Here is a 17,977-nt window from a genome sequence, read left to right as displayed (position 1 = left end):
GCAGCCACTGCAGTTCAGAGGCAGCTACACCTGACAGTCCCTCTCTCCCTGGGGGCACCCGGCGCAGATGGATGAACCCTCCTGGGGGTTCTACCCTAGGTGCCTCTGGGCAGGACCCGTATCAAGTCAGGGTGGGGACAGAGGTCGACCCCAGAAGACCACCGAGAGGGGCGTCCCCGGACCGACCTGAGCGGCTTCGGTCCTCGGAGAACCTTCCCCGCGTTCCCGCCCCATCCCCACCCCCCGCCCCCAAGAGTAGGGACGCTGAGGGACCGCGCGGGCTGGATTCCTGCCTCCGCCCTGAGCGGCTTGGCTCTGTCCCTCGACGGTCGCTTCTTCCCCGCGCTGGTCGTCCTGGCTCCCCGGCACGCACAAGGTCGAGTCCCCCGAGACTGCGTCTGGACAGGACCCGCTGCGGTGGCTGCTCCGCGCGAGGTCGCGCGGGAGGGTTGGGAGGCTGCGGGCCGGGCTGCGCGCGGGGCGTGGGTCGGCCTCCATCTAGCCGGGGCGGAGCCCGAAGCCAGCTGCTAGAGACTGGAGACCCAGGCGCTCTCAGCCATGAGCTGGGGGTCCCCGGCGCTCTCAGTCATGGGCTGGGTGTCCCGGAGAGCTCGGGGGTCGCTGGTGCTGGTGCTGCCGCTGCTCCTGCTGCTATCGCCTTGGCCGGTACCAAATGCCTTGGCGCTTCCAGGTGAGGACGCTTGCGGGGTATGCCCCTGGCGCAGATGAGGTAGTTGGTGGTGATGGGTCCGATCCAGCTCTGGTCAGCAGATGGAGGTTATGAAAATCTGAGACCACCTGGCTAAGAGGACAATGCAGAATTTAGGCAGGCGTCTCGAGACCTGTCTAGGGGCTCTGACTGCTTGGGGTGGCCTCCGGGCCCAAATTGCCCACACTTCGTACCCTGCAAAGCAGAGGGGCAAGGTAAATTCCTCCCTCTGCTGCTATCCAGCCCCCCAACCCCTTTTGCCTGAATTCTCTTCTCTCAAAACCTTCCAGTCCCCAGCTGCCAGGGAGAATGGCTTCTGTGCCTCCAGTCTCCAGGGTCAACAGGTCTCACTCCTCCAAGAAGCCCCTAGGCCCACTGAGTCCTGCTGTGTCCCTAGAGTCCTGCTGTGCCCTCAGAACCAGCTGGTCCCATCGCGCTTCTTCCTCCCCTCCTCCCGGGGACTGGGGCAGTGTGTATATTGTTGATGGAGTTGCCTAGTTTGGTTAGAGAGACAGGGACTTCTCCAAATGGAGGTGCCTGGGGAAGACTGCAGCTCTCTTCCCAGAGACCTCTGCAAGCTCCCTGTAGGTATGGGCTGTTCACAACAGTCCCTCCAGGAACATGGGGGGATTTTTCAGAGCCTGTACAAGTGCTTGACAAGAGGCTGAACTGGCAACTGGAGCAGTTGGGAGCACCAAAGACTGGAATGGGAAGCCTAGGAGCTTCCGGGTCTACAACTCTGAACTGAGGGACCCCAGAGGTATTGGTTCCTGCTCTGTTCTGGTCAGAAAGAAAGGTACAACAGTTGTCATAGTTTTGGGAACAAGCCCTGGGGATTTTACTGTTGTCTACCCTCAGAGCTCTAGCCTGGAGTCAGGGAATGGTGATGGGACTCCTGGAGAGAGGGGCTCTATTCTTCAGCCCAGACATGATCCCGTGGTTTCTGCTCCCATGCACCCAGGCACCCACTCCATCTTTGCTTTGCCAATGTGCAAATGGTTAGCAGGTGTATGCAGGCCACATGGCTAACACTCACACCCACTTCTGTACATTGCACCTTCTGAGGCCTGGAACCAGAAAACTTGTTTCTCCATACCAGTTAAGCCCTCTCTGGGCTGAAAGATGCTGCTTCTCACTCAACCCCTCCCTACAATTAGCTCCTTTAGCCTCTGTTCTGAAACAGTCTCTCCCCAAACCTGCCATCTGCCTGATGGCAACTTGGTCATCGATTAAAGAAAGTTTCTTAAGGAAAGGTTGCTCCTGGAGCTGCTGTCGCTCTTGGTCTTTGATGTCTGCAGTCTAGGAGAGGAGATGGAGGAGGAAGAAGTTGGGGTGGTCTGGGAGTAGCTGAGCCACCTCCATAAGTAACCATCAGCTTGAGCAGCAGGATTAGGGCCAGGGCTGGTAAACAGGGGGCTGCTTTTCTGGGAGATGGGCTTGCCTTAGGGATTGAGGATCAGAAGGGTGGGAGGGCCGGCTGCTGGCTCTGGGTGGTTGCTGCAGGGTTGGTTGGGTGAGAGTTGCTGAGGCCAGTTGTGGGGAGGGTAGGGGAGGGGAGGGGAGGGGAGGGAGCATTCCAGGGGAGAATTCCAGGCACCCTTTGAGTAATACTTGGCTCTGGGATTCCTCCTAGAGCCCCCTTAGGCACACTGCCACAGGAGCACTGAGGCTCTGTCCCCTGGCTTTCCACTTGAAGACAAAAAGAGGGGACTTCTGGGCCAGGGTCCTTGCGCCTGTCACCAAGACCCCAAGGGAACACTGGGCATAGTGGACCTTGCGAGATCCAACATCTGGTTGTTGTTTTTCTCAGATGGTGGGGGAGACACAGGCAGCCTCTTCTCACAAATCTCTCATCCTAAAGGCATCTGCTGCCCAGTCTAAAAATACAGAGGGTGCCTCCTCCTTCCCTTTTTTTCCCTTCCCCTCTGTACTTCAGGCCTGGGCCTCTTCCTTGTGACCTCTGACTCCACCCCACCCCCAGGTCAGGCAGCTCCCAAATCCCCAGCTGAGTTATTCCTTCCCAGGCTCCTCTGTCTCTCTCCTGCCATCTCCCTGGTGGCTCCTCAGTTCCAGGGTTTCCCCATGAGTGCCCACTCTTTCTTCCCCAGGCTGAGCCCAGGATTATTGAAGATGGTGCCTGCCCCTAGGACCTCCCCTCCCTCCTTCCCGGATGCCTCAGGTGCCCTCACTCTGTGCTCTGTCTTCATCCCAGGAAACACCTGTGGAGAGCCTGTTACCCCCCAGTGGGTCTTGGATGGACAACCCTGGCACAAAGTTACCCTGGAAGAGCCGGTCAGTGCCAGAATACCGCATGTTCAGCAGGGGCCCCGGTCTCCCAGCGTTTTGCCCTTCCCCCATTTGCAGCATGGCCGTTTTCCTGGGGTCTCAGAACCATCAACTTACTGCTTCCTTAGGCCCCTCCCCACCAGGCAGGCGGGTGGGGTGGGAAATATCTAGACGGCTGAGCCTGCACACATGGAAGTCATTTTCAGTTTCCTCCCCCACCTTCCTTCTTCCCTCCCTCCCCGTATTATCCAGGCTACCCCCACCCCCACCAGGCAGAAATGGGTCCAGAGTTTGTGGGGCCTGAAGATTTTCAGGAACTGCTTTAAGAAGAAACCAAAATATCTTCCTTTGGCCAAATTTATCAGAACATGTGACTCTGTAGATACATTGCTTATTGTTCCTCCCAGAACCCTGCCACTGAGGGGCCCCAACTCTCCTAGTACCCCCCGATGCAAGCCCATCCCATCTTGCTTCTCCAGAACACTCTGCCTGGCCTCCTCCCAACCTCTGTCCATAATACTCTTCCAGAATAATCATCTCCCATCTGTTGCCACAACATCTGTACCACAAACTGAGGCTAGTAGCCTCAATATGCCCATTTTACAGAAGGGTAAACTGAAGCCCAGAGAAGTTAGAAAATCATCCATGGTCAGATAGGCCTCAGAGCCTAAGACCAGTTAAGGTCTGAAAGACTTTAGACCACTGGTCACCCCCACCCAAGCCTAGAGGTCTGAATTTCTAGGCAAGAGAGGGCAGCTCCACTGTTCAAGGAGAGTACTACCATGTGGGTTGGGGTTACTGGAAGGCCCAGTGACTCCCAACCCAGGGCCTTCACTTGGGTCCCACAGACCTCCAGGGCCCCCATTCAACTGGTCAAGCACAGTGCTGGCCTGTACTTTGAGATTGTCCTCAACATACCTGGTGGAGGTGAAGGCTGGACACAGGTTGGGGTCACCCTGACTGTGGTCTTCCTTCTCTGTCTGGCCTGGGCTGTGACTAAGACTAGGATCCCATAGGGCCCTGCTTTAGCTGATTCTGGCCTCTGCCCCCAGGAAGCCTGCCAGTCCAGGATGGCTCAGGACAGGGGACTAAGCTTTGACAGGGTGTCCTCTTCAACAGTCAGGGCACATTTCAGGGCGTAGATGGGGCACAGGGTAGGTGGGCAATAATCATCAGGAGGGCAAGAAGCAAAGGCAGCAGGGGCTGTAGAGGGGCAGGGACCTCCAATGTGTGCTTCCATCGGTGGGCCACAGCCTTTCTCCCAGTGCAAACCTTTCCCCAATAAAGCAAGTGGCATTCCAGCCATATGAGCTCATGTTTGGGGCCTTATGGAGCCTGTGGCTGGGGAAGTGAGGGCCATCTGCTCCCCACCTGCAGGGAAAGAGCCTGCCTCCAAGACTCTGAGTTCCTTGGCCAGGGCCCCAGCCCAGTGCATTTTAGGATAAAGGGGAGGGCCCGCAGGGTGGGGGAAAACACTCTGAAGATACACACCCCCCAGGACTCGCCTGGACTCAGTCCAACTCTGGGCCCCCAGCCAGGCTGAGCAGACAAGGGAGGGAAGATGGGGTGTTCCCATGGGGTTCAAGAGGTGAAGAGGGTGAGGGGAAGTGGAGGAGGGCTGGCTGGCTGAGGCCAGCCCCCCAACCCCTGACATCTAGCTGAGAAAGTCAGAGTTTTCTCTGCCTGGATGGAGTCCATGTTTACTTTGTGAGCTCAGGTATGAGGCAGGCCTGCTGGAAGCCACGAAAAACTTTGGAAGATGGGGGCAGTTTGCCAGAATTGGAGGTGGAGGAATAAAGTCTGAATTCTAAAGGAAACGAGGGGCAGCAAGATACAGAAACAAGGGGCTGGGGGTGTAGTTCAGTGGTAGAGCACTTGTCTAGCATGCATAGAGCTCTAGGTTCAATTCCCAGCAGAAACAGAAACAGAAACAGAAACAAACCCCCAGATAGCACAGGGGCTGTGAGGGGACCCAAACCATGGCTACTCAATGCCTGTCTTAGCTTTTCATGCTTCCTGGGAATGAAAGAAGAGGGAAGATCAAGGAGGAAGGCCCAGTGACTGTGGGAAAAGCAGGGCACCTTTCTGGGTCCCCTCATATCTAGGGATGACATTTTGTGCCCTGGAAGGTTTGTGCACCTTTGAGTGGCTGTTGTCACATCAATGAACATCTCAGTTTGGGAATATCTTTGCATGTTCCCACTCCACACCCTTCTACACTGTCCATGACCCATGGGGGTCTACTGTTCCCATGAACTTGTTCACCAGCCAGCTCTACCTCCTACCTGCTCCCTGGCAGGCTGGCGACTCAGAGCCTCCATCACAGCCTGTACTCCTTCTTGCCCAGATCTTGAAACTCAACTCAGGGCTGGTGGTCTTGGAGGCTGAAGGCCAGGAACTCCTGCTTGAGCTGGAGAAGAACCAGTGAGTACCTGGTAGGGGTGTTTGGGAACCAAAAACAGACCGTCTCTCTGGAGGGGATCAGTCCTGGGGACAGGAACTAACTAGTTAGAGAGAGAGCCTCAGAAAGGGTACAGGTGATAGGAAGAGACTGAGGTGGACTGTTGAAGCTGGGTCAGCCCTGCTGTGGGCATATCATGTGTCCCAACCTCAGGAGCTGCTTGGCAGCTCCCTGCTGGTGATGAATGAGCACCACCTAGTGGGGATTCCCAGGACATGCCGAGCCAGAAGAATCTTAGAATTCCACAGATGGGACAGCATTCCAGGTAGAAGAGATGGCAGGGACAAAGGTTCAATGGCTACAGGAGTCAAAGCACATTCAGGGGTGGCAATTTGGACTTTCTGGACAGTCTCCATCTGCAGGGAAGAAAGCAGGGGGAAATGAATGTGGAGACTCTCAATAGGGCCAATCACCAAAGGCAATTTCCTGCTGTGTCCTGCATATGAAGAGCCAAAAAATTTGAGCTGGTGAATAATCAGGCAGAGAGGGGCTCAGGATGGTGCCCTTGGCTGAGTGGGCTGGGTGTCCAAGATGGAGTGCAGGGTCTTGGAACCCTTCAGTCTATATTTTCAATAGATATCACTTAGTGAGTAGTAGTTTCATTGCATTGACTGTTCTGAGCATTCTACACATATTTTATTTTCCCCAATGGAGTCAGATGGACTGGGAACAAACTCTAATTCCACCATGCCAAACCACAGTTACCTTGGGGTTCAATGTCCCTACCCATTAATGGTGTGTGTGTGTGTGTGTGTGTGTGTGCACACTTGTGTGCACATGTAATAGGGGAGCAAAACTGGAGAAAGTAGAGGAATGACTAGGAGTAAGAAAAGCAGGAATGACAGGTGTTTGGAGGTAGAATGCAGGTAAAGAGGTTGAGGTGAGGTTGGAATCAAGGATTTTTTTTTTTTTTTTTTTAAAGAAGAATGATTGGCTTATGCTTGATCTGTCCTCATGGAATAGGGTCTGGAGAAGGTGGGGAGGGGGATGCCTACTCAGGTGGTCAGGGCAGAAACAGATATAGGCAGGTGGAATTTCTTTTTCCTCTGGAAGCAAGATGTGAGCATCACTGAGGGACAGATGGGAGACATGTGGGGTCTGGAGGCCTTTTGATGAGATTTGGAGAATTTAGGGTGGAGGGAGGCAAGAGGGTTGACTAGATTGCCAACAAGGTAGGCAGAGGCAGGGGTACTCAGGGAGTTTACCACACTTCTTTGGCTCCCAGTCTTACCTCCGCAGCAGTGTCTCCAGAATCCTCCCCTTCTGACCTACAGATCCAGCTGCCTGCTGCAGGCCCCATAGGACCACAAACCCTTCCTCTGTCTGTCCCTCCCTGGTGCTTTCCATACTCCCACCTCCCACTTCTAAGCCACCATGAAACCTCCTTCCTGACCTTCACCTTTCTCCCTCTAGCTCAGGGTTTTTCTGAACTGGACAATCAATGCACAGCCTCTCCTGTCCCTTCCCTAACACACACACTGGGTACACCCTGTAGAGCTGCTTAATTAGCATTCAGGGAGGATGGTGGAGGGCAATTTTGAGGAGGTGGGCTAATTTCCATGATTCCTAAAACACCCCTTCCCAGCAGGCTGTTGGCCCCCGGATACACAGAAACCCACTACAGCCCAGATGGGCAGCCAGTGGTGCTGGTCCCCAGCCACATGGTGAGATGCTTCCAGGGGCTCTGAAGACAGGGTGCTGGGTGCTGGGGATGTGCTCCTAAGGTACCCCCCCCATTCCTACCTCATTCCCCAATTCCCATTCCTAAGGAAGGTTGGAGCCAGTTTTCCTCTCTTCCCTCCCTTTGCTCCTCCTGCTTCAGCCATGTCTGAGATGTGGGGTTGGGTTCCTTCCTCTCCAGGATCATTGTCACTACCATGGGCGTGTGAGAGGCTTCCCTCACTCCTGGGTAGTCCTCAGCACCTGCTCTGGGATGAGGTGAGCAGCACTGGGGGAGGGGACTGGGATGGGGCTGAAATAAGAGCTCCCTCACATCCCCCTCTGCACCCCTCTGTACCCTAGTGGCCTGATCAGGCTCAGCAGCAATGCCAGCTACTATCTGCATCCTTGGCCACCTGGGGATTCTGAGGACCTCTCAACCCACAAGATCTTCCGTGTGGATCAACCGCTCACTTGGAAAGGGGCCTGTGGCTACAGGGAACTCAAGGACAAACTAGAAATGGCTAGCCTTCTTCCTGCCCCCCAGAGCAGGGTCAGGGACACAGACCCAGTTGGAAGTGGGAATGCAGTATCTGTAGTACTCCAATTCAGAGGAGACAGGAATGTTGGCCCAGACCAGGGCCACCTGTCCTGATATTTTAACTCGGAGGCTGAAGAAACAAATCCTAGCAAAATTTAAAAACTCTTCTTTCTGGAAATTGGGGTCAGTGGTCACGACTTAAGCCCAGCATCCATCTTGTCACTTAGCTTCATTATTTGTCCCTCTGTAGGAGAGGCGAGAGTACCGCAGGAATCCGAGGTACCTGGAGCTGTACATAGTGGCTGATCACACCCTGGTGAGGGGAGACCCAAGGGGTTTGGCAGGGCCTGGCATGAGGCCAGCTCAGCCTTCACTCCAGGGCAATTCTGCCCTCCCAGTTCTTGATCCAGCACCGGAACTTGAACCACACCAAACAGCGTCTACTGCAGGTCGCCAGTTATGTGGACCAGGTTGGGGATCGCGGGGACAGGGCAGCATGGTGTACAGCGGGAGGAGAGGGTCGCAGCCACCAAGAAACACTGGTGCCTGGTTCCCGCCCTCAATCCCGCCGTTCCGCCCTCAGATTCTCAGGACTCTGGACCTTCGGGTGGTGCTGACAGGCCTGGAAGTGTGGACTGAGCAGGACCACAGCCCCATCACGCCAGACGCAAACGCCACGCTCTGGGCCTTCCTGCAGTGGCGCCGGGGGTTGTGGACTCGGCGGCCCCACGACTCCACGCAGTTGCTCACGTGGGCGCCCCTAACTCTAATGCGGATCGCGGGCCGGGAGATCCCGACTCACGGTCCCGCAGGGTCACGCCGCGCTCCACCCTCAGGGGCCGTACCTTCCAGGGTACCACTGTGGGCCTGGCGCCCGTCAAGGGCATGTGCTGCGTCGAAAGTTCTGGAGGCGTGAGCACAGTGAGTCCTCCCAGGGACCCAGGAGAGCAGAGCGACTGGGAGTCAGGATCACGGCCCGCAATGATGTCCCCACACTCTCCCAGGACCACTCGGAGCTCCCCATTGGCCCTGCGGCCACCATGGCCCACGAGATAGGCCACAGCCTCGGCCTCAGCCATGACGCGGACGGTTGCTGCGTGGAGGCCTCGGCGGACGAGGGCGGCTGCGTGATGGCAGCGGCCACTGGGTACGCGCGCAGGGCAGGAGCCGCTGGATCTGGGCACGTTTCTCTTTGCGTTTCTTTGGTTATCTCTCAGTTTCCTTTGCTGTATAATGGAGGATGATGATAACTACCTGGCCCTAGGGGTTATGAGGCCTCAATGAAAAGTGGTTTCTCAGGAATATATAAAGATTAGTTTTGGAATAACCTACCAAGTTTACTCCAACTCTGGAATAGCACCTCTGGGTCGCTATTCCACCATGAGTCCTTGGCTTACCCACTCTTGGCGTCACACTCTCCCGAATCGGGCTCCCGCCAAATGACCCAAGTGGTTTCCCTTTTCTGAACTCAGACCCTGGAGGATTTAGGCCTCCCACTGATCAGGAGATGTTCGCGCATCTGGCGAATCTGGCGGCTGTGTGGCTAACTCTAGGGGTAAGAATCCAACTCCAGTCGGCTTTTGTGGGGTTGATCCTCGCATGTCGGACACCCTTCTCGGTCCGTAGGCATCCGTTCCCGCATGTGTTCAGCTCCTGCAGCCGCCGCCAGTTGCGCGCCTTCTTCCGAAAGGGAGGTGGCTCGTGCCTCTCGGATGCCCCGGATCCCAGGCTCCTGATGCCGTCGGCGCGCTGCGGGAACGGTTTCGTGGAGGCAGGCGAAGAGTGCGACTGTGGCTCCAGCCAGGTCAGGTTCTCTTGCCTGGCCTTGCGGGACCAAGGCTGGACCCGGCTCGTCCCCTCCCCCGAGGTATGGGGCGCTGTGCCCTCACTGTTCCATTCTCACCTTTCTAATCCCAGGAGTGCCCTGACCCCTGCTGCATCGCGCATAACTGTTCGCTGCGTGCAGGGACCCAGTGTGCCCACGGTGACTGTTGCGCGCGCTGCCTGGTGAGAGAATGGAAAGCCCAGGAATGACCACTTGGGGCGCTTGGCGGGCCAGTAGGTCTTGGCTAATTAGTACCCTCTGCTTCTCCTACTGGGTGCAGAGGGCTTGGCTGTCTGAGTCCCCTTGGATCTCCTGCCGGGTCCTCCACTCTGAGCCGAGTTCTTGGCATGGTCCTCTGACGGTCTAGTGTCTCTCTGCGCTTCCCTAACTGTGTTACCTACGGCAGCTGAAGCCAGCAGGCACGCCGTGCCGCCCGGCTGCGGGCCACTGTGACCTCCCGGAATTCTGCACGGGCACCTCCCCACACTGTCCCCCGGACATTTACCTACTGGATGGCTCGCCCTGCGCCAATGGCAGAGGCTACTGCCAGGACGGCGCATGTCCCACGCTGGAGCAGCAGTGCCAGCAGCTCTGGGGGCCTGGTGAGACCATGTGTGCGCCCTCACCCTGATCCCTCCTGGACTCTGCCCAGTTGTCCACTGTGGGGATGATACAGGGCAGAGGTACTGAGGCAACCTGATTGCCAGCCCTGTCCAGGCTGCCCCAGTCCTGCCCATTCTTCTTCAGGGTCCCACCCAGCCCCAGAGGCCTGTTTCCAGGTGGTGAACTCTGCAGGAGATGCCCATGGGAACTGTGGCCAGGACAGCGAGGGCCGTTTCCTGCCTTGTGCACAGAAGTGAGGAGTGGAGTGGAGCAACCAAAGCTGCGAAGTAAATTGTGGGAAGAGGGACACTCCACGCTGCTGACCATCCTCCACTTCCTCCCCAGGGATGCTCAGTGTGGGAAGCTGCAGTGCCAAGGTGGGGATCCAAGTCCACGGGTGCCACACATTGTGCCCATGGACTCCATGGTTCCCTTGGAGGGTGGTGAGGTGGCCTGTCGTGGAGCCTTTGCACTTCCAGAAACCCAACTGGACTTACTTGACTTGGGCCTAGTAGAGGCGGGAACCCAGTGTGGACCTAGAATGGTGAGCCCTGCCCATCCCACCACCTCCTGGCCACTTGAGTCCTGCAAACCAAAGTTCCCCCCACTCATTGCCCAGTTGGTACATTGCCCATAGGTGTGTCAGGACAGGCACTGCCAGAATGCTACCTTCCAGGAGCTGGAGGGCTGCCTGATTGCCTGCCACAACCGAGGGGTGAGTAGCCTGAGGGGTGGAGGTGACCTTGGGGTCCCCGATCCCTGGTGACCCTCCTTCACTCCTCTTCTCCTTTGCAGGTTTGCAATAGCAACCATAACTGCCACTGTGCTCCTGGCTGGGCCCCACCTTTCTGCGACAAGCCAGGCTTTGGTGGTAGTGTGGACAGCGGCCCTGTGCAGCCTGAAAGTACGCCAGTGGGGTTGTGGGGCTGGCAGATAGGGCCAGGGATGGTGCACCTGCTCAGGACTCAGCGCCCTTGTCCTCTGCAGAGAAGGATGCCTTCCTGCTAGCCATGCTCCTCAGCTTTCTACTGCCTCTGCTCCCTGGGGCAGGCCTGGCCTGGTGCTACTACCGGCTCCCAGGATTCCATCTCCAGCAATGCCCCTGGGACTGTAGGAGGAATCTCCGGTGCAGTTGGTAGGCTCTTGAGTACCCAGTCCCTGAGGGTTCTGGTTCTTCCTTCTGAGCTACTTCAGTGATTCCTACTCCTCGGAATTCTGCTGGGGCTGCAGAGGAATTAGGCAGGGGCCTCAGCCTTGTGCAGAGAGATACCTGAGGCATTGGGAAAGAAATCTTGGCCTCCCAGGCAAGACCAGGGTGTGAATCCTTGCTCTCACCAGCATTCAGGGCATGACCCTCCCATCCTCCCTCCATAACAGCCTTTCTTGGCCACATCCTCAGCTTCGCCCACCAGGTGGTTACCTTACCTTTGACTTCGCCTTATTTTCTCACCAACTCCCACAGTTCATGCTCCGCTGTGCCCCTGGAGGCCTCTCCAGGCTCTCTGTCCCCTGAATTTTCAGCCCTCTACTACTTCCTCTGCCCATATCACTTCTATCACCCTCTTCAAGTTCCCCAGTGCTGGTCTGAGCACACGTTTGCCCTCCATGCCACTGGCCAGCTGTGGTGCTGACTGCTCTTATGCCCCAAATCCAGTTCTCTGTGATCTGGGAGGAAGGTTACATAACACTAAGCGTGGTCCACCTAGGGCTGCCCCTTTGCTGGGATCCAGTATCGTGTCTGACATAGCTTGACCTTGAAGTGCTCTGAACCAGTGGAAGAAGAGAGCAGGGTTTGGATCCCCAGCAGGGGCAGGGTACCAAATGCTAGTTGAGAGGGCCTTGACCTTGGTCTGTGGGCAGAAGAGAAAAGTGGGCAGAGCTTGGCATGTCAGGGGCACTGCATAGGGGTGGCAGTTGCATCTCATTGCCAGGGTGTGGCCTTGAGGGCAGTGACTGACATTCAGATGAGACATCAAAGGAAGTGGCAAGGGCTGGTGGTGTAGCTCAGCAGTGGAAGGAGACAGCAGATTTTGGATTTTAAACAGGGCAGAGGGCACCCCGGTAGGGGCAGGGCACCAATTAGGCCCCACTTGAACACTCGCCTAGCATGAACACTGCAAACAAAGTGGCAAGACCCTGGGAGATGGCTTGGGGTTATAAAGGGCAGCAAGGCCCCCACCAGCAAGGAGTGCAGGCAAGCTTCCACTGGACAGGGGCAGGGGACATCCAGTCCTCAATGGAACATGAACAATGCCAACATCTGGAGGGTGCCAGGAGGCTGGGATGACACCAGAGCTTGGAAGAAACATCAGGACTGGAGAGAAGGGGACCTGGAGGGCGTGGGTCCCAAGTGAATCCTGGGGCCCATGGGCTCCTCCCAGGTGGGGGCAAGAAGGAGCCAGAGAGAATGCTTTAATGCAGAACTACAGCTGGGCTTCATGCTATGGGGAAGCAGTTCCTGGGTCCCTTGCTTGGGGTCACTCTTCCAACCTCCTGGCCTCTGATTCTGGTGCTCAGGCCCAAAGATGGCCCATGCAAAGACAACCCCCTGGACAGCGTTTACCCCATGGAGTTGGGCCCCACAGCCATTGGAGAGTCCCAGGCCCTAGGTGAGTGAAGCAGCAGGGGACATGGGGAGGGAAGTGAAGGAGTGAGCTCCTGCTCTCTTCTTCTCTCTAGATGGACCACCTGCTCTCCATTTAATCCCCAGTCACCTTGAGTCCCTGCCCCAGGCACAGGGACTCCTGCCATCTGTGTTCATAGCATTCATCCTCCACCATTCTCCCAGACCCTGTGAACCCTGCCAGAGCCCAACAGCCACTCTGAGAAGCCTGTATCCCATAGCCCTGCCTGATCCCCAAGGTAGGTGGGGACCCTGATGCTGTGCCAATTACTTAGCACCTGCCTCTTTCTTCCCTTAGCTTCATACTCTTCACACAGGTTTCTGGGCTTGGGTTAACATGGAAAAGGGACAGACCTCTCAGAGAAGCTGTTGGCATGGAGACCAGGATACTGAAAGGTCCTGGGGTAGGGGCAGGAAAAGTTGTGGTTCTTCTTGGGTCATGGGTCCTCACTGAGAGAAGACAGGGTGTCTCTCCCTCATGATTTGTAGCCTGGGGCCCCAACCCTCAGGGAATAACTTCCGGTTCCTCCATTCCATTCTCAGCAGGTTCAGTCCAGAAACCAAGATCCTGTGTCTGGGGAGAGGTGACTCCTAAGATGAGAATTAAAGACAAGTGACCACTGACAATCACTCCAGGAACTTGGACTCCAAGGGCAGAGCCAGAAGGCTTTGAGTGATTTCCTTCACATTCTGCAGCCTTTCAGTTTCTTCTGCCAGTTGAGCTCTGCCCCACCTACTCCAGGACCCTAAAGCCTTATCAGAAGTTACCTCTGCTATGTTGTTCCCAACCCTGAGAGCTAGGGCATTCTGGGTACATCCTCCACCCCAAGAATTCATCAGTAAAGGAGTAAAGGTCCTATAGTCCCCAACCTCTCCCACCAGGGGAGGCTGAGTCACATTGGACACCCAGAGACCTTTGTCCTGGGAGCCTGGCTGTGTCTCCTGTTTTCCCCAGATGCAGCTCTGTGGAGGGCAGAGATTCCTGGAGCCCTGCCTTTCAGATTTTAATCCACACTTTCGTCCTGGCCCCTGCCAGCAAAGCAAGCAAACAAACAAGCACAATCTTTGGGAACTTCTTTCCTATCGCCTTATGTCCTAGACATTTCCTTGGTCCCCAAACCCATTTCTAGCTCTCCACCAGAAGTTGTGGAGGGGTGGGGTCAAAAGTAAAACATGCTGTCCTAGGGCCTCTGTATGTTTTCAAAAGGTGGCAACGAATAGGTGGAACATTCAGCAGCCAGTACCCTAGGCACATATCTGAGCCTAGGAGTGTGTTGCCCAACTCTTTGGCCTGCCATTTTCTGCCCCCTTGGATGTTCTCATTCTCTTGTTGCTTCACGCAAGAATTGCTGAGCGACCTTCTATGTCAGGCAGCTGTTGCTGCATAACAAAACTACCCCAAAACTGAGGGTCTTAAAACAATAAGCAGCAAAATCAGATTTCAGAGAAGAATGAATTGGGAAAATTTTGTAACTTACCATTCCTTCAATTAGAAGCTAAAAAAGTGACAGCCCCAGCTAGTCTATAGATCTCTAATCAATCCAATAAATGGGGTTGTTTTTATTTTTGAAGAGTTTGACATATGCAACTCTGCTGCACTTTGGGGTTTCTGCCATGCTACAAGTGAAGGCAAGAACCGCTTTGCCTTAATGAAGGTTGCATTGCTGCCAGTGGCTTCTCAGATAAGAAGAGTTGGAGGCAATGGCTTTGGCAGCAACCTGAGATGGGGACCTCTTTGTAGGCATCAGAGGCCTTCACACCCCAGCAGGGGTCTGTATCAGGGCCTTGGGCGAGCACTAGAAATAGTGCTTCTGGTGGTGCCAGCACAGTGAACTTTGATGGGAATCATCTTGGAGAAGGGCGGGCTTTTCAGTGAGCCAAAGCAGAAAATGAGGGAATGAACATCTCCCATGGAGTTGCCATATACTTTCAGTGGTACTATCTCCTGCTAGGACACTGGGGTGTGGGTAGGGTCACTTCAAAATTCTTGGTGCCTGTATTAGTTTTCTTTCACTGTGAGACATCAAAATTTAGTTTACAACAATGACATTAGTTTATTATCCCCACAGTTTCTGTGGATCAGGAATTCATGGGTGCCTTAACCAGGTGATTACGGCTCAGGGTCTCTCATTGAGGTTGTCGTCAAGATGTCGGCCTGGGTTGCGCTCATCTGAAGACTTGACTGGGGTTGGAGGACGCACTTCCAAATTGGTTCACGCACATGCTTGGCAAGTTGTCCTGACTCTAGGTGGGGGGCCTCAGTTTCTCCCCACCTAAACCTCTCCACAGGCTGTTTGAGTGTCCTCATATCATGATGGCTATTTCCCCCAAAGAAAGTGATGGGGAAGAGAGAGAGAGAAGTAGAAGTTATCCTTTGTAGGACCTTATTTCAGAGGTCACACAGAAGAATGCCACCACATTGTGTTCATTAGACTCGAGTTGTTAATTCTGTCCTATATTATAGAGGGGAGGAATTAAACTTCAACTTCTAAGCGCGTGTCAGAGAATTTGGGAACTTTAAAAAAAAAGCATCACAGTGCTTTTAGTTCAGTAGCCAGTTGTAACATGGATTATGAAATCCTTTCCAGCTTCATTTCTAACCAACTTGCTCAATTATCTTCTTTTTATAAATTTTTGTTGTTGTAGATGGACAGAATGCCTTTATAGTCCTTATTTTTATGCAGTGCTACCAAGTGCTTCACACGTGCTAGGCAAGCCACTGCACTACTTCCCCAGCCCCTCTTCTTTTTTTTTTTTTAATTAAAGGAATTTTATTCTCTAGAAATGATAGCTCTAAAAGAGTGAATTCATATATTAAAACACATCGGGCTTAGAGGGCTTTTTATAACACAAGTTCTGGAAAGGTAAACTACATTATCTGGGATTATGAAATTATTTTCAGAACGGTTCATTAGGTTTTCCATCATAACTGCCTGATAAACAGGTAGCATTTTACTAATGATTGTTAGAAGAGATGTCAGGTTTATAATTAGAGTGGTTGCAGATGCTTCCCCAAAGAACTTCTTTTAACTAGCAGTTTACCCAAATCACGGCACATGAAGCGGGCATCCCATCCTATAATCCACGAGGTCCAAACCATTCCACTTTGTGCTGACCACTCCAGTTGTTTTTCTAACCCACACGACCGAGACACAAACTTACAGATTCTAATGATCAGTTTGGAAACTGGCTTTTTATCATGAAGTAGGCAAAAGTACAATTTATGAAAAAAACAGAAATCCAAGCAATGTGTGCACAGAATTTCACATAATTGGAGAAAAGAAAGGTCCCTGAGTTCAAGTTGTCTAGGTATCATTAGGAAGGTGCGTGATAAAAAGCAAAACAAAACAAAAACTCCTAACGATACAATCAAGGATAGTTTGTTCACAATATCAAATGACATTTGTCCTTAAAGGAAACAAACCCACCATGGTAACTAGAAATAATGACAAAAATTATGGGGCAGGAATAAACATCTCTTTCTTTTTTAAGAAATTTTTTTTAGTTGTTGATGGATCTTTATTATTTATATGTGTTGCTGAGAATCGAATGCATTGCCTCACACATGCTAGGTCAAGCATTCTACCACTGAGCTACAACCCGAGCCCACATGAGCATCTCTTAAGAGACTTCTCTACCTGTTTTACTGACTTATCATTTTTTCAGTTCATAAATGAAAATCATTCTCCTTTTGGTGGAGCTGTGATTTGTTTCAGATTGGATCACTGCTTCATACAGTTCAGGGTCCACACTGTCTAAGGAAAAGGGCTTGAAAGGTCAGCCTGCTATTTACCAGAACTGAAGCCATCCAGAAGCCCAGGGAGTAACACTGGTAAACCTTAATACAGGCTGGAAATCCCTCTCTAAGCTGGCCAGCGGCCTCAATCTCTCATCTCTAGGGTCCCCTGAGTACTCAAAGGATCATTTTGAAATCTTGTCTGATGTCTGATTTTGGGAGACCAAGGGATTGAACCCAGGTGCTCTCTACCACTGAGCTGTATTCCCTGCCCTTTTAATTTTGAGAATTAAAATTTTGAGAGTGAATTGTTGAGCCTGGCCTTTAACTTGTCATCAGCCTGCTTTTGCCTCCAGAGTCGCTGGGGTTACGGGGGTGACCACCCCACTTCGTTATTTTTTTTAAACACCTACACAGTATTAACATTTTAAAGCCTCAAGAAACTGTTCAGAGCAAATTCCTCCTACTCAAGAGAACAGAGCTCTAACATGCAACAGGGAAAGAGTGTAATACAGGGTAGAGAAATGGTATGTACAGGGTAATTTTCTTCTTTCTGAGTAGTTTTCAAAATTTTTATTGGTTCTTTTTAGTTATATCTGACAGCAGAATCCATTTTGATATGATTATACAAGCATGAAATATATCTTATTCTAGTTAGGACTCCCTTCTTATGGACAAACATGATAGTGGAATTCACTATGTTGTCTTCATATATGTACATGGGAAAATTATGCCAAATTCATTCCACTGTCTTTGCTTTTCCTATATAATCAAATAAACAATTGGGCTGGGAGAGTACTTCTTAGCATGTGTGAGGTGCTAGGTTTGATCCCCAGCACTAAATAAATAAATAAATGGAAATAAGATAAAATAATCAATTAGGGATATAAATAATAAATTGGTATATATATATCCCATCATGCACCACACTACAATGGTGGTCCATAAGATTCTATCACCCGTGATACAGCCATTTTAGTTTGTGCAGTTGCACACTGATGTTTGCACAATGACATAGTGGCCTAATAATGCATTTCTCAGAAGATGCCCTGTGGTTAACCAACACATGCCTGTAGTATGGTCAACTCCTGTTTCTTTAATCATTAGAATGTTAACCAGTGCTCCTTAGGAAGAAATCCAGTGTCTTCCTGAATCCCCTCTCTTCTCTACAGAATGACCCAAGAAACCTGGGACTTATTCCATCTTAAGTGACCAGTTCAGCTTGAAAACAAGTCAGCCAAGCCAGTGTCATCTAACTTGTGAAAAATGGAAGCTAGAGGAGACACTGAGAACCATCCCGTGTTTGTGGGAGAGGGTGACATTGCCAGGCGTGACAATATAAAATGCATTGCTCCTGCTGTGGGGAGCTTAATTGGCAGCACCAGCTGCAGCTCCTCTGGTTCTGCCACTGTTTTTGTGCTAATGCAGGCTGATTTCCGAGAGATACAGGACTGCTCCAACTAGCTACTTGACTCTAGGACTCCACATTGGCCGAGGAGAGACTTTCTTGGACCTGCTCTGAGGTCTGAGCCTT

At 52.8% G+C, this 17,977-nt stretch overlaps 1 protein-coding gene across 10 annotated transcripts; it reads left to right on the top strand.

Annotated features, from left to right (window-relative positions):
- The first annotated feature begins 257 nt into the window (after positions 1-257).
- Positions 258-16,769, top strand: Adam33 (ADAM metallopeptidase domain 33). Of its 10 annotated transcripts, XM_047540877.1 has the most exons (23): positions 258-691; positions 2,922-3,001; positions 5,343-5,419; positions 7,042-7,120; positions 7,318-7,394; positions 7,479-7,668; positions 7,907-7,972; positions 8,055-8,126; positions 8,240-8,406; positions 8,493-8,577; positions 8,661-8,803; positions 9,283-9,460; positions 9,574-9,663; positions 9,888-10,083; positions 10,229-10,337; positions 10,430-10,461; positions 10,564-10,628; positions 10,722-10,799; positions 10,880-10,988; positions 11,072-11,219; positions 12,602-12,693; positions 12,848-12,946; positions 13,251-16,769. In XM_047540877.1, the coding sequence occupies exons 1-23, from the start codon at positions 559-561 to the stop codon at positions 13,322-13,324; spliced, it is 2,439 nt and encodes an 812-aa protein (XP_047396833.1). In that variant the 5' UTR covers positions 258-558; the 3' UTR covers positions 13,325-16,769. The 10 variants fall into 10 exon arrangements, 6 of the variants coding, with proteins under 6 accessions (XP_047396833.1, XP_047396831.1, XP_047396832.1 ...); XR_007107164.1 differs by lacking the exon at positions 13,251-16,769 and adding an exon at positions 12,298-12,465 and having other exon boundaries at positions 259-691; positions 10,430-10,628; positions 12,873-12,916; XR_007107165.1 differs by lacking the exons at positions 12,848-12,946; positions 13,251-16,769 and adding exons at positions 12,298-12,465; positions 12,823-12,841 and having other exon boundaries at positions 259-691; positions 10,430-10,628.
- The last annotated feature ends 1,208 nt before the right edge of the window (positions 16,770-17,977 follow it).

The sequence above is a fragment of the Sciurus carolinensis genome, chromosome 2 (genome assembly GCF_902686445.1).
Source record: "Sciurus carolinensis chromosome 2, mSciCar1.2, whole genome shotgun sequence".
NCBI lineage: Eukaryota > Metazoa > Chordata > Mammalia > Rodentia > Sciuridae > Sciurus > Sciurus carolinensis.
This window is presented reverse-complemented; position numbering and strand designations above follow the sequence as displayed.